The sequence below is a fragment of the Centruroides sculpturatus genome, unplaced genomic scaffold (genome assembly GCF_000671375.1).
Source record: "Centruroides sculpturatus isolate CEXI.00-Female unplaced genomic scaffold, Cexi_2.0 scaffold925, whole genome shotgun sequence".
NCBI lineage: Eukaryota > Metazoa > Arthropoda > Arachnida > Scorpiones > Buthidae > Centruroides > Centruroides sculpturatus.
Genome location: NW_019385069.1, coordinates 60,957 through 77,387, shown reverse-complemented (window position 1 = coordinate 77,387; position 16,431 = coordinate 60,957). Strand labels below are relative to the sequence as shown.

The 16,431-nt window shown below is 31.6% G+C and overlaps 1 protein-coding gene across 10 annotated transcripts in view; it reads left to right on the top strand.

Moving 5' to 3' along the window:
- LOC111634189 (RNA binding protein fox-1 homolog 2-like) overlaps nucleotides 1-16,431 on the top strand; it is a 300,266-nt gene that overhangs the window by 228,601 nt on the left and 55,234 nt on the right. For 8 of the 10 annotated variants that reach the window (XM_023378906.1, XM_023378900.1, XM_023378897.1 and 5 more), the window contains exon 2: nucleotides 8,096-8,248. In XM_023378906.1, coding sequence (XP_023234674.1) covers nucleotides 8,099-8,248 — 150 coding nt within the window. In that variant the 5' untranslated portion in view covers nucleotides 8,096-8,098. Of the gene's footprint in view, nucleotides 1-6,939; nucleotides 6,989-7,168; nucleotides 7,890-8,095; nucleotides 8,249-16,431 lie in introns of those variants that run through there. The other 2 variants (XM_023378907.1, XM_023378905.1) reach the window with 2 other exon arrangements.

The following is a 16,431-nucleotide window of genomic DNA, read 5'->3' as shown; positions in this document are numbered from 1 at the left end:
TGAAAATCTGTAGAAAGAGCCATCCTCATTCTCTTTTCACCCCATTTTCTTTATAAATTTTTAAATGTTAGAAATTACTTATTTGTTCGATTATTTTCTTTTAATATTTTAATTGTTTTATCCTTTAAAATTTGTGACTTTTAATCTTTAAAAAAATGCAAAAAAAAGCATCCATTTTTGAAAAGAGGGATGAAGTTTTTTTTTAATTAAGAAAAAACGCAAAAAAAATCTGTAATATTCATATTAATGAATTAATTATTTTTAAGTTAATATATATTTTTTCTTTTCTGAAGATTTTATTATTTAAATGGATTAAATTCTTAATTAATTATAAAGAAAAAATTTATAATAAAGTAGCTCTTTCCTATTAAGTATTTTGATATTTTAGAGTGGTTTTTTGGTGTATATATTTTTTCCAACTTAAAAGTAAACACTTTCTACTTTGAAAAGTGACTTCTTTTTTCTTTTTTTCCTCCTGTTTATTGCTTTTATCTGTATTTATATATATATATATATATATNGTTAAAATATTTACAGTAGGTAAATATTTTAACTGTGGCATTTTTACGTATACACTAATATTTAGCTGTAATATATAGCAAAAAATTCGAAAATTGTTTAGATCAGTCCTGCGTTAGGTATATATCATGTTATTAAAACCAAAACCTACACATACTATTGCATAGTACAATGAAAATAGATTATATAATTTAATGTAATTTGAGTATCAATTTTTTTTTCTTTTCATTTTTACGACTAAACTTCTTATTCGAAATTGTTTAGCTTGTTTGAAGTATAATTTAGTCTCTTCTTTCTTAAAAAAAATTAAATTAAAATGTTTTTTTGGAGTATTTTTTTAATTTTTTTTTAGTTTCAAATTTCTAGTAAATGGTGCGCTTTAAGTTGTCACTTTTTGAATTATTATTGCCTTAACCAGTTCCAGTTTCAATCACTCGTATGACAAGAATTTTATACTTGATTATGTCGAAGAGTAAAGAATTTTTCATCATTTATCATTGAAATTTTCTAGAGTAGATTTTATTCTAAAATATTAATGAGATATTTTATCAAATAAACTAGACGACAATAGAGAAGAAGTGCCCTTATTCCGGTTTTCAGATTTCGAGAATGGTTATTACTTTTCCCTTCTTCTCCTCCTCCTCCTCCTCCTCCTCCTCCCTGTTTTTGTTTGTGTTCTTCTCGATTTTAGCTGTGGAATATGGCTTAAGGCAAACAACGTTGACACAAGTGGACGACGTTTGTAGAATTATCTTGCAACCGAAAAGGGGGGAGAGTGTGTTCGGTTTTGTTTGTTGCAACGTGTTTGCCGCGAGAGATTCTCGTGTGTGCGTTGTCATTACACGAGTTTACATAATGCTTTTTGTTTGTTTGTTTCGGAATCGTGTAATTTAGAAGGTAATTCGTCTTCTCCGCGTGTTCCTGGGGGATAGAGAAATTCTTTACTTCATCATTTCCGGATTTATCGAAAGGAATAAAGTCGACTCGAAAAGTTGCTATTGTTGTTTGACAATACGCCTCGCCCTCTTCGTTCGCCAGATTGATGGATGTTTTAGTCGAGTGATGGGTACGGTTTTTGTACAATAACCGAAACAAAATAATTGTCGTCTACCGATTTTCTTTCACAACTCCGTTGATCTCTAGAGAAATTTCCTATTTCCACCTCAAAAAATTGCTCCTTTTTTTATGTAGGCAACGTCCAAATCTTGTAGCGAGACTCTTCAACACTACTCATTCGATTCTACTGTATCTAAGCACCCTTTCCATATCGATACTTTTTAAATATATAAAAAATATAGTAGGGAATTATTATTACATGACGATAAAAGAATAATTACGTTTAAGCGCGCGCGATACTTTATTGTTATCGTTGTTTTGTTACGTCAATTTGATATTTGACGTCGATGTCGGGTCGATGCGACAATTTTTGTTGTTCCGACGCTCTTTATGTACCGACGTTTTGCCGAATGATTCGATCTCTCCGTAATATTTTGCCATAAAGACTAAATTAATATTAATTTTCTTTTCCATTTTGAATTTAAAATTGCGAGTAATTTACATTTTAAATAAATAATTAGTGAAAAATTATAAAGGAAATCGTACGTCGTCCATGTTTTTCTTTTTTAAATTTAAAAGTATAATTTTTATAAAGGGAATTGTAATTAGGGTGGCCTAAAAGTCGGTTAACCGTGTTTTCCGTCTTCCGCTCGACGGTAAAAATCGTTAAGAATCGGGTGGAACGTTGGTTAACTGACTTTTTGGCCACCCTATAAAATTCGTTTATATTATTTTAAATATTTTTATAACTCGGAATAGATTTTTAAATTTTAATTAATCTTTTCGGGAATTTTAATACCTGGATCTAGTGTTATATCCTGGATTTTACGCATTTTTACGGTAAATTTTTAAAATAAATCGATGTAAATAGAATAATACAACGTTTAATAATGGCCTCGTGTGTTCTCTCCCTTACATTTTTATTTATTAACGAGTAAAGTTCGATAAAAGGGGTCGTCGAACGATTAAAATGTATCCTCCTAATACCGTCGATCATCGTCTGTAGAAGAATGGAGAGAGAGTCAAAACAAGTTTATAATAAAAAGGTAGGCGCACTCGATGCCCATTGTATCCTTCGAATAACTTATTACACTATTATTAATCGTTAATAATCTTTCCGTCTCGCCAGCTTAAACGTCACTCGTAAAACCGTCGCTTTGTTACCGTTTACGACGTCTTTCTTACATTTTACCCCTATAAATCGCTTTATTTAATAACTAAATTAATGTTTAGAATACCGCCGAGATGATTACTCGTTTACTTCCGACCTCGATTAAATTTTGGATTCCATTTATCCGGGATTAAGTTAATATTTTGCTGTTTAATCCATACAATTTAATGGCCTACGTCCCGGATCCCCCGCATCATTTCATTCTTCTTAAGAGCGGTACTCGTATAAATATTGAAATTCCAATCATTTCCTGGTATCTTTGGATCAGGAAAAATGTCATAATGTAGTTAATACTAATTACCGAAATTCGTTAATTCGGAAGGAAATTTCCTATCCAAGTCTCTCACGCGAAACTTTTGCGATAGAAAATGTAATTAGAGAACGACATTCTAAATTACATCGATACAAATTAGTGAATTCGAGTGTTTCGAATAGAGAAAACGAGCTAAATTAGTCTTTAATATAAATTAATTTAAAAAAAAATGGCCGAATTTTACGTATAAGGAAAGGGATTAGTGACGCGTGGCTCGCGAACGAATCGTTGAAAAGCTTACGTACGATACGGTGAATCGGATTGGTTCCTTTTCCTCATTTTTTTGGTCATTCGTTCGATCTTTTTCGCTGTGACAAAATCGAATCGGATGTATTTTAAAATGTATTGATAGGAGTTTAAAAAAAACGTTTAGAAGTGTATAAAAAGTCTCGTTATTAAAGCATCGTAATTTCGATTCCATTCAACGTTCTCGGAATGAAAAGAGAGGGGGAATTTTACAAAATAATATAGTTTTTTTGGCATTATCATCACCATCATCATAGAAATTAGTTTCAAAAATATATAATCGATACGTTATTTGAAAGAATTCCTCTTTTCTAACGGGTAGAGTGACGAATGTTACGAATTCGATCTTCGTCACCTCCTAACACGTCTACGTTAACATTTTCTAACCCCTTTTAAATTTTTCTGGCTGTATCCATCTGTGATGGATAAAGTCTTTATTATATATTTAAGTATATATATATATATACTCCAATTTTAGGTGTGTCTTTATTAAAGGGGCAGATATTTATGCCAAATAAACAATAGAAACGACGATGGAAACACTTTTTGAATTAATAAACAGAGATTTAGATGCCGTTGTCTTCTTTTTTTTTTGTCGGGGACGAAAGAATTGTTTCTTGTTTCTGTAAAGTTAAATAATTACAGCGATAATTTTTAATCTTTCTCTCTTGCCTGATTGTTTTCGAAACACTCGCTCTTCTTACTCTTTATATAATAAAGATGCTATCGTTTTACTTTAATATTGTTTATTGCTATATTAAATTATCTTAAAATATATATATTTTTATCTTCGAAATAAAGTTTACGCTGTTGTTTTATATTTATGATACGACGAAAGAAAAAAAAAGAGCGAAGAGAAAGAGAGAAAACGAATTTGTTCGCTACACAATTAACGTATTGTTTTCTTTTTATCAATTAAATAAAATGGAGGTGGACGGTTCCGCATAATTTTTATGTGTTAAATAGTAAATTCGTACAGTTTATGATAATGGGGAGTCGTTAAAAACCGGCTAAACTGATAAAAGAACCCCTATTTTCCACACTAAAATTTAACCATCCCCCTTCGTATTAGTTACGGTGCGGACAGAGAGAGGGTTTTTTTTCTTATTGGAAATTGGTGTTTATCGCGGCCTTTACGTGGAACCGTCTGGCCGCCATTAATAGAGTGAACACGTTACGGGTTATTTAGTTTTATCACTGGGAGTGGCTCGTCTTGTTTGCGCCCTCGTGATTTACTATTTGATTTATTTTCTTAATCGATGTCGAGCATTCGGGCTTTTTCCGTTGCGGGAAAGGAAGAAATCGCTCGATTTTTGTGGTAAAAGTGAAAGGAAAATCGAGAGAATTATTTGTTGCTAGGTTACTTTAAAAAGTACTCTTCGGGTACCATCGTTTGCTGCAGTGCCGGATTGCCCAGTAGACACGTGAAGAGCGTACCTAGAGGCTCGAAATTCGAAAAAATATACATTTTACTACGGTAAATGTGCTTCATGGTAATTTATAATTCTATAACTACAGTTAGACGTTATCTGTTTATGACGTCGTAAGATTACTTAGGGGGGTCTTACTCTGCCACCGAAAAAAGTAATAAACACAAGCTCAAATTATCTCTCATTCTACGTCACTGTGGTAATACCCTACACGTGTCACGCTGTTAGAATGTCTTAGTTTATAGAACAGATCTTTCCATAACAAGAAGAATATCGTGGCTAATTTTTTAAAAAAATATACGTAAAGATAACAATTTTATGGTGATTTTGTAGAAGACAGGGGATGAAACTATTCCGTTTTAATGGATTCTATCGACAAACTTTTGTAAATTTCTCTAGGGACGTTTTTGTGTAGAACAAAAGTTACTTGAAAAGTTTATTTCTTCCATATACCGATATTGTACTTTGTCTTTTACCAAAAACACAAGCAATTCTCTCTCGTGTTTGTTTTTAGAAGATCATTCCTCCAGGCGAAGGCTGTTATTGGTGTCGAATTTGCTAAAGGTTCTCGGACTACGTGCCAAAGCGATTTAACTTACATCTAAAAGTAAACTCCGTGTCATTCGTTGGCTTTTACGACGAACAATTGAGGAAATGACGTCAAAATATCGCTCCCGGAACCCAAAGGAACAAACACACGTCGCGTCATTCGATACAGTCGGGCTGACTGACATTAAAGTATCGCTTTCGGTATTTACTGTATAAACTAGGGATTTATACACTCGTACATAATTTGAAGATTAAAACTCCCTTAATAAATAGTAATTCCCTGCAAACATATACTTAATAAATGAAGCTTTACTGTATATATTTTACTATGTTGAATTACGATCATCCTTATTTTGATCGATCATCCTTTTTTTTTCTATATTGGAAGTGAAATCTCATTTAAAACAACATAATTAAAGTTAGTAGGATCGATCGATCGAGCGAATTCGATCAACCGCGATAACGATGATAAAGCTAACAAACTAGAAAAGTTTCTTCCACAGTTATGAAGTAATTTTTATTGTTTTTAATCATAAAAAATCAAGGAATAATATATTTTATGGAGGTAAACTTTGGGATTTTATATACTAGGTTTAGAATATCTTTCGGTAATCGACAAGAAGTAAGTTTACGGTGCCGATTCCTTTGTAATCTGAGTATCCACAAGGAATAAGAGGAGAAGGATCTAAACGAAGATGAATAAAGGACATTAGAAAAGAGTCGGTAATAGGATATTAGAGGTGTAGACACCAAAATAGTCGCTAGATGAATCGGAAATCGTTCGATATCACCATTTACCAATCGACAAATCCTACCACCGTACTTCAATGGTGACTTTAGCTCTCCCCAAAGGATACGAAAATAGTTATAAAGATGCCGATCAATCGATTTTAATTCAAATTCAAATTAATAACAAAACACTAATTCTAATTACAACGTTTTTATCACGGCTAGTCACGTATTCTGGTATTAATACAATCGATGGGAGTTCAACAGGAGGAATACAAAGCTCATTTTAAATATTTTTAATGCTATGGAAAATTAATAAAGGATCGATATAAAAGGGATTCGTAAAGGCCCTACAAGTAATTAGTTTAGTAATTATCTACTGTATTTCTAATCATTTTTAGTAAATTAAGTTTTTAAAGGTAGATTCTTGTTTACATCATTTATTATTATTATTATTTAACACGAACGAAAAAGAATTTATTTTTAGCTACGAATTGTTCTCACTCGTTCAATTCTTAAATTTGATTGCGGAAATTGTTCAGAAATCGATTTGCCTTTTATTTTAGCCGCGGAGAAACCTTAAAATATCACATTCATCGCGACTTTAATAATAAAGTGCCAATAGGAGGGGGTGAGGGTGGACTTTAGAATCTGTTCTCTCTATTGACAATAGTAAAGACCAATATAGAAAGTGCTCGGTCTGCGCTTTCTATTGACCGTCAATTTAAATATTTTAAATCAATTATACTGTATTTCGCCATATCACTTTTCCATTGGCTGCTTTACATTTTTGAACAATCGTTTTAATTAATTTAAACATTTTGGTATATTTATTTCTTAACTTTCCTAACTTTGTTGCAAATATTTGCCAATTATACAAATTTATTAACTAAATTAACCTGTCTGGAAGGGGGATAGAAGTAAAGTAGAGTGGAATTATATTTAAATAAGTCTACGGAATTGTAAATACATAAGGTAAGGGAGGATTACTTTTTTTTTTTTAAAGTAACAGAATGAAAAAGTCACGAAGAAAGTGGACCTGGTGTTTGACAGTACGAAAATGTACAACATTTGGAACTGAATTATTCTATCTTCCAAATGGTTCCCTTTAATGAATGTGCAAGACACCTAACAAACACGTGATTTAAAACACGACATTATGCGGAATTTGAATTTAATAATTTCGTTCGTTCCTAGAATACAATAGAAAAAAAAATGATTTTAATAATTTTTTAGGCCAAAAATCAGTTTATAATAATTTTCTTTCAAATTCTTTGACGATTTAGATCGAAGACCTTCATTAAACAAATTGATTTATTTCGTGACATTTATACGTAGTATTTCATCTGCCCTCCTTTAACGATAGAATCGATTTATATCGATTATTAAAAATGGCTCCTATAAATCGACAATTACCTATTGGTTGCTGTTGTTGTTTTCGTGTTTCTTAAACCAATACTTCTTTTTGTGCCATTCTGCTGCAGCCAATTTTTTTGTTTTTTCAGTTTCAAAATAGAATCATAAAACTCCACGCAGACAGTTCATAATTAAATTCGATACAGACTTCCGATTTTACAAGTTCCCGTCTCATTCTTTCTGTCCGTAGACTCTTCATAATACTGAAGAACCTCTCGACAAATGCGTTGCTAACAGAAACAGAAAACCCAACCTCGAGTATCTTCGTTAAGTGGAGGCAGTCGGTTTTTTTTTTCTTAATTAATACTTTCACCCATTGTTTATCCACCACGGGTTCTCTTCTTCTGTGCCGTTTATTCTATGGACTTAAAAATTCTTAGAAGTTTTGTTGTCGAGTAAAATCGAGTTTATTGGATTTAAAACACTAGATCGGGATTAACTCAGTCAGTCTGAACACAGTGTGAGTGACGTGGAAAAATAGTTTACTTTTTTCCCCTTTAAGGGTTATAAAATATAACTTGTAACTAGTTTAGTTAAAAAATGTAGGCGAACAACTTCTTTCCTAAGAAAATATTTATAAGACTTATTGTAATTTAATTGAGGAATTTTTATTATTTGTCAATAAATTCAGTTTCTTAAATTAATTTTATTTTAAAACTATTTCAGCCAATGGTACAAACACAGATGACTTCGACTTACGCTCAGTACACGCAGAATGGTGATCAGACCACGGTTGGCACTCAACCCAGAAGTGAACAGAAGGAAGGAACGCCGTTCACTGTTCCCATTGTGACAAGTAATGGTGTCGAACAACAGACGGTAAGTTTATCTTACGTTATTAATTACGTGTATATATATATATTTTATATGGAATAAAATTAAATAATTTAAGTATTGTATCATAAAACATGCTGCTTAAAAACATCTTTCCAAACTTTTGTTTCGTGGTGTATGCTAAAAAGTACAGTTTAATTTTTTGATATAAGTAGGCCTATATTAAAATATAAGCAGTATCTTTCCCTAATACAGAAATTTTCGAAAGATACATACGCACACAGAAAGAACCTCAACTCTTGCATTTCTCGACGTTTCGAGGTCCTTTGAGTTAAAAATATAAAATTTCTTCGTGGGTCATTTTTTGACAGATACAGTACTTTCTTTCTGTTATTTTAATACAATAGGCGGGAACGTAACGTAATAAAAACTATGCACTTTCTCTCTCTCTCTTTTCTTTTTAATTAACTGTAGAATATTAAATATTTTACAATCCTTTCAATATTAATTAATTGAAAGTGGAATACTGAAAAAATTATTCATTTTGGCTGAAATTTTGAGCTTATAAAAGTTTATGCAGAAAAATGCTTGAAGTTTCGCATAACATTAACTTATTGGGATTAAGTGTAGTCTCCCTTAGAATGCAAACTGATTTTCTCATGCATTGTGTCATAGAAATGTCACACAGTGGCGTCAGATTATCGGACCCAAGAATAATCTAATATTTCTTCGTAATTTAAAACGGGATCCCAATTATTTACTGTAAAGACTAAACTACCTCGTATCCCTTCTATATCGTGTTATATACAATACCGCATTGTTAATCTGTAAAAATATGCCTTTTGTAGCAACGTTACTAATTTGTTGAACCTGCGCGATTTGCATACGCGATATCGCAATTTTAAGTGTTATCTCGTATGCTAGAGGTGAACAACCATTTTAAGTATGTTAGGTTAAAATATACGAGTCCACGAAGATGTTTGATATTTCTTTTTTTTAGGTAAGCCCTGGATTGCGTGCCACAGAAAAGTCATTGACGAGCCACGTTTGGCACGCGTGCCAAGGATTGTCCACCTGTCATATCAAAATCACGATAGAATCGATTTTAAATCAAACACATCCTAGTTTTCACGATACTTGTTTTTTCAAGCAATACAGTATTTTAACTATATTTAAGTCTGTTCAGTCTGAGCTTGCAATTGGGGCAAAGTAGTGCAGGATTGAGATGTCAGCTATCTTCTAGTCTTGTTTCATACATGCTAAATAGAAAAGTCTGGTGATCTCCGAGGTTAATGGAAGTACAGTACAGTACATACAGTTCCTAACAGCTTGAATAGTAAAATTGACAGTGTGGGCAGGCACACTATCTTGTTGAGATAATGTATTATTATTTATGTTTGCCAAAAATAGTTGGACAACTGCCCTGATACAATACTAGGCATTAATGGAGCTCTCCATTATTATAAGGGAGAATGCCTTATTGTTTCAAAATGGGGGTATTTTGAAACAATAAATTAAATAAAACAACTAGTACAAAAAAAGTAATTCTGTTAAATTGATTAAAACCTGTTATCAATGTTATTAGATAGAAAAATAATAGAACAAGTTACGTAAGAACGAACAAATTGAAAGTTTCTTGAAGATTCTAGAATGTTTTACTGAAGCCAATGTGGAAAGTTACTCAAAAGAATGCAAGTTTGCAGAATTTCCAATGTGTTCCGTGACTGTATATAAACATACTTCTGTGGATGTGCAGAGTGAGCAACTTTATGGTTAGAAATTGGCAAGTGAAGAAGTGAAATACAAGTTGAGAATCCTTTATCCGAAATTCTTAGGACAAAGTGTGTTGATTCCGGAATATTTGTATATTTCCATCTTTAAAATGAGGCCACTTTGGGTTGGGATCTAAGTCTAAAAGTGATATACATTTATTTTTAATTAGTCTGATTTGATTTTCTTTTTTATATCGCTATATATATATATATTTCTCGTGAATTTTATCAGTTGGGTAGCCAGAATCCGAGCGAATCGCCCAGCAAAAAGACACATCAACATTCCATTTGTGGCACATTGCATCAGCAAGCACTCAACTTTCAGTTTTTGGAATTTCCTGTGAAGGATTCTCAATATTTAGTAACTTAGCAATATTGTAAAGCATTTGTTGAGTTGCTAAATAAATAGTTTTAAATGAAGAAGGCAAAGCCTTCTTCATTTAAAACTATTATTGAAACACAGCCTTCTTCATTATTCCGTTATTTTTTCTCTGTTGTTAGTAAAAGATATTCAGTAAGTGCACAGAATTCTTTGTTGTCTTTTTGCCAAAATAATTGCCAGACTAAAATGATACTTATTTATTTATACTAATTTATCAAAATGAATAAATAAAAGAAACAAACAAACAGAAAATCAGGATACAATTCCCAATTAAATTGGAGATCTGATGATGGCAAAATCTCAAAACCATCGCAGTCAACTGATGAAATGCCGATACTGCTGACAGAGGAACAGGTATCAACAATTAGCCTACACAAAATTTTTCTTTGGGATATGCCATTATTTTTGAAAAACAAATTGGAAACAAATACTTCCAATGTATAAAAAATCATCTGGTCTCCTGTGGATAAGTATGAATTTCCTTGTTCTGGAAAAAACTTCCTTTCCGAGGACATTAGTGGAGAACTTTCTATTGATTGACTTACTCCAGAAAGCCAACCATATAGAAATTGGAAGAAAGCACTCAATTAGTTCAAGAGAAACAGATCAACTGTTTTCCAATTTCATTATTCTACTTTTGTGGTTAAAGTTTAGAAAACTTAATTGTACGTCAATAGGCAACAGTTTTTCTTTACCAAATTCTGAAAAGAAAAAGGTGATAGAGGAAAATAAACTCATTACCATTGTAGAAACAATAAAATTGTGTGGGCAGCAAAGATTAGCAAGAGGCTCAAAGGAAAGTAGTCAAATAAATCTAAATTTTGTCCACTGTTGAAGGAAACTTTAAGGCTCTTCTCTGGTTGAACTACAATGGATAACTCATTGAAAAAAATTGAGAGATCTCATTAAAAATGCTGTTTATAAGTTACAATAATGAAGTCATTTTCTATTATTCACAAAAAAAATCTTGGAAATGTTGATAAAAAAATATTAATATATCTAAAACTATTACTGATGAAACATCAGACATTTGTGGTTTAGAGTAACTTTCCATATCTAAGTTATGCTTTATATAGTAAAAGAAGGTGTCAAATGTATGGTCAAAGATATCTAGTGTTGATACTCATCCTTATTTGATAAGGATAGTCCTTACTTCACTTACACTGTGCATCTGTCTTTACAAAAATATCCTTCTTAATAGCAAAATGGATAGATAAAACAAAAACATATTGCAGCTAATATTAACAGCTAGTGTTTCTTAACTAGATCAAAGAGAAGCTTAATGCAAAGAGTTTTTCTAGAGGTGTCACAAGACATTCCTTGGAAACTTTTTTCCTATGGTACATTAAACTGGGGCTATTGCCCTGGACCTCCCATTTATAATCCCCCACACAAGCATTATTGTCATTTTCCTTACTTCAGAAAATAAAAAGGTGGCAACTCTATTTGTCCCTGTGACAGACTTCCAATAGAGGGCAATAGAGACAAATAAAACCTAACTACAAATTCAATAAAATTTTTCAATAGATCATATAGATAAGATATATCAAAGACAAAGGATATGATGGCATGGCAGACAGGAGTGGGGAAAATGAAGGAATATCAACCTAAAATTCAAGCCTACCATCTTCTAGCTGTTATGTTCATAGTGCCTCTATAGTGTTAATCTTGCTCTTGCTAGAGGTTAAGTTTAGCCAGCAACATTTCAGTCATCAGAAATTGCTTTATACTTTTTCAACTCTCCATAAGACAGATTATTACTCTGCAAGAAGCCATGGTTAAAGTATTCTTGGAGGCAAAGCACTCAAAACTGAAAAATAATGTCCAATCAGCTGCATTAAATGCCAACAATCCATGTCAATTTATTGCAAGCTTCAAGGTAAAAGCATTAGAAAAAAATGTGTTTCACAACCTGAGAATTAAGTGGCAGCTGAAGCTTTTCAACTAATAAATACCATTAAAACTACTGATTTCAAAATTTCTACCAAATCCTTCTGGTATGTAATACCATCTTAGCACTTGAGTGTGTCTTCAGTGAGCCTTACACTGCTGGCTGAAGCTGTTCTCCTTGCATAAAGGAATTAAAAAACATGAAGGATTTGGCCAGTGTTCTGCAATATATTTGAGAAAGAAAAATCTCTTATGAATAATTACATTAGTCTAAGTGTTCCAAGATTAAGTAAGAAACAACTACATCAAACCAACATCAAAGTTGTGTCACCAGAAGATTGTTATTATGTGACAGTGTTTATACAATGTTCAGATGAAGAGCCATTTTGAATCTAGATTTATTAAGCATGCAAAATTCTTAACAGTTTGGTGTGCCTTCAAAGTAACACAGTTTATTTTTAATGAAGAGAACTGTCATATTTGAGACATTCCTTAAATATGTAAATTAAAATAATTCATAGCAGAAGTGGAGATTATAGTAGAAATAAAGGAGATCTTGTCTTCTAAGAACTGCATGTATTTGAAGCAAGTGGGATATTCCTCAGTGTAAAGAATCTTTTTTGAAAATTCAAACCATTTTGTTAACATAGCAACAGCAGAAAGGATAGAGAGAGAGATGGATGCTCTGGTTGTGGTATTAGCCTGAAAACAGAAAACTGCCATTAAAAAATATCATTGTAGACAGACAGAGAAAGACATCAAGAGAAATCATTTTCTTACTAAATGCAGATGGTCAAAACTGCTAAATATTTTTCTATATCTGCAAATTTAGTTTCTGCATTGATTACGATATTGAATTTGATAGTTGTTGTCATCAAGACTGAGCAGGATATACTTGTAATCTGTTAGACACACAGCTTAAATATTTGTTTTACTAAATAAACTGTTCTATCTAACAAAAATAACATGCATAAGAAATGTTTCTTTCTCATTCTGAATAAAAGCATTAATTATAATGGCTTATAATTTATTAATGAAGTTTCTTTTCTGTTCTTATGTATATATAAGTATATCGTGCTTATATTCTCTGGTGCCACATATTCAGAGATCTGCATGTATTGTCTACATACATATAGATCTTTGAATATTTGCTAGATGCAGGCATAATTTTGTAGATTAATAAATATAAATTTGTACGTTTTTTTGTTTATGGATAAATTCTTTCTCATTCTTAGTAGTAAGGTGGTAAATACTTACATTATTAGCAGAAATAATTTAAAGTTTTTTAGGAATTTTCTACTTCTTAATTATGTAATTTTAACTATACAACATATTAAAATTATATATGTAATGTCCCTAAAATAAACACATGTTACAAAATAAGGTGAATTGCAAGAAAGCACCTAAATGACATGATCACACATATTAACAGACACAGTATATTTAAACAGAATACAAACAATTTTTCAAAAATATCTAGTTTCTACATGTGCATCATTAGTGCTGGTATAGATCTCAAACTAATCAGCTACTTTACAGAATACAAGTTCAAATATTTCAGGAATTATTTTTTGAGCTGTGTCACTAATACACTTTCAAAGATCTGGTATATCTCTAAATCTACTACAATAAACTTCCAACCTTACAAAACCCTACGCAAAAAATGTAAGGGATTTAATTGGGAGATTGCATTGCCCAGAGTATTGATCCTCCACACCCAATCCACTTACCAGGAAAACAATTGTTGAAGTATTCTTGAACTTTAGGAAAAGACATTTTATGTCTTTGTTGCTAAATGTTACTAAATAAAACCTTTCCAGCTAATCAATGCTCGATGATATGGATCTGAAAATAAAATAAAAAGATATTAACAAATAATTAGACAAAAGTTTTAGCGTATATTTTTTTTCTATCATTTTGATATTAAGGCACTTTTTGCACTATTTACTTTATTTTGCAAAATATTTGTTTACTTTAAAGACATTCTGCATTTCGTTGTAGTATCCTGGGATAACTTTTTGGTAGGATCAGAAACTTGCACTCTTTTTTGATTATGGCAACTATGCTATAAGAAATATATATTCAATTACTGTATTAGACTATTTTCTTTTTTGATATTTAAAAGAATTTTTCTGGAAATGTTATGCTTTGGCTAGACAGAGTTCTATGCTATGGATACTATGTTTGCTACCCACTGCAGCAAACATAGCAAACTGAAAGCTATGTTTTTTTGACAAAAAAATGTCAGTTTGTTCCAAGTTTTTGTTGGTGGATAGTGTGCCCTGAGAGAATAATAATATTTGATGATGATCTGCTGCTACTTTTATTGTGTAGTAATAATGATAAACAGAAATGAAAGTCGATGCATGATGGTGTGAATTCTCATGCATGATCCCATGCATTGCCCCTAATATTTTGTTTCCACTACTCTTCTAAAGATTTCTTTCCTAGACATGGATATTTTCTAATTTCTTCAATTAGACTTTCCAATGGTATTAATTTTTATTACACATGGCAAATTCAATACCACTGCTTATGCCTGTACTTGACAATGAACTGGAAAAAATCTGACAACAATACTTTCTGCAATGCAGCTGATATAGTGAACATAGCAAACATACTATATGCAGTGCTCTGTCTGGCTCCAAAGTATTATCAATTAATCAAGATCCAGCCAAACCAATTTTTTTACTTTCCCATATGTATGGGAAAGCACAGTGATACCTCGGTTTTCGTCGATAATACGTCCTAAAAGAATCGGCAAAATCCGAAACCGATGCAAACCGAGGCAATTATTTCCATATGAATCAATGTAAATCCAATTCATTTGTTTTAGACAATCCAAAATACATACCAAAAACACATTTTATAGAGAATAAATAGTGTTTAATACTAAAAACAATAAGAAATTAATATAAAATGAATATAAAAGACTAATGTAAAGAATAAATGAACATTTAACATGGCATTTGAAGCTCTGCTGGCTCTTGAAACTTTCTTTGGTCCCATAATGGAGCTAAAAGGAAAGAAAAGCAATAGAATTGTGTGGCTAGATGCGCAGGGTAATGCTCACACAACGAGAAATAATGCCTCACCGAGCAGGAAAACACGAGTTGCCCTTCGTTTTCGCAAAATTAGCAGCAAGGTCACGTGGGCACATCAATGAAAACTGAGACAAATTTTTCACAGAATAAATCAACAAAAACTGGGGTATTACTGTATTGGAATTGTGTCAAATTTGACCCTTCATGATTTTTGCAAATCTCGATGTTTTGAGACCCGATTCTGAAAAATTCAAAATTCTGTAGATGTGTTTGCATCTATTTTTCATTTAATATTTCCAGACAGGGTAATAATTAAGAAACAAAATTTGGCATGGTAGCATCAAATGTCCCCTTACACAAGCTATTAAATTTTAGTGGTTAAAGATCAGAAAAAGATAGAGATAGGTCACGTGTCATAGCTTAAGTGGGTTGGACTTAATAACAAGTGAAATCTTCATTTACAATTTTTTATAAAACTCATCTCTAACCTCAAAATTAATTATTATAAAATAGCTTTTATATTATTAAGCTTTTAGCCATTTTTAACAGTATCTCACAACAAATTGCACTATAGACAATTTTAATTTTTTGCTAATATGTCTTAGTATTTTTCATTGAGAAAATAATGTAACTTATTGCTGGATTTTTTGAAATAATTTTTAACTCCTTTCTGTATCTTCCAATCTCAATGATAAGAGAAACACTATTTTTTGGTGGAACAATTTTGAATGGCACACTTTTACAGCAATATGTAGGATATATATAGGGATAGTAGATTCCAAATGTTATAATCAGAATAAAAGATAAACTTATCTTATTTAGCTATAGAACAAATTGAAACATCTAGTACTGAACTATCATCATTTATATTTTCTAAAAACTTTATTTATATAATTGGTGTGTTCTAGCAGATAAATAGATCATCAACATTGAAAAATTTTTAAACACGAACATTTTACTATTTAAATAATTTTTTCACTACTCAACACATCTCTACTGTATGCCATGACAAACTACTGACAGAGATGTTTGCAGCTGAGCATTTGTTGGAAAATCTAGATCAGTAATGAGCAATCCTTTTTGAATACAGGCCACATGGATTTTTACTTAGAGTTACAGGCTTTAAGCTTGCTGAAAGCC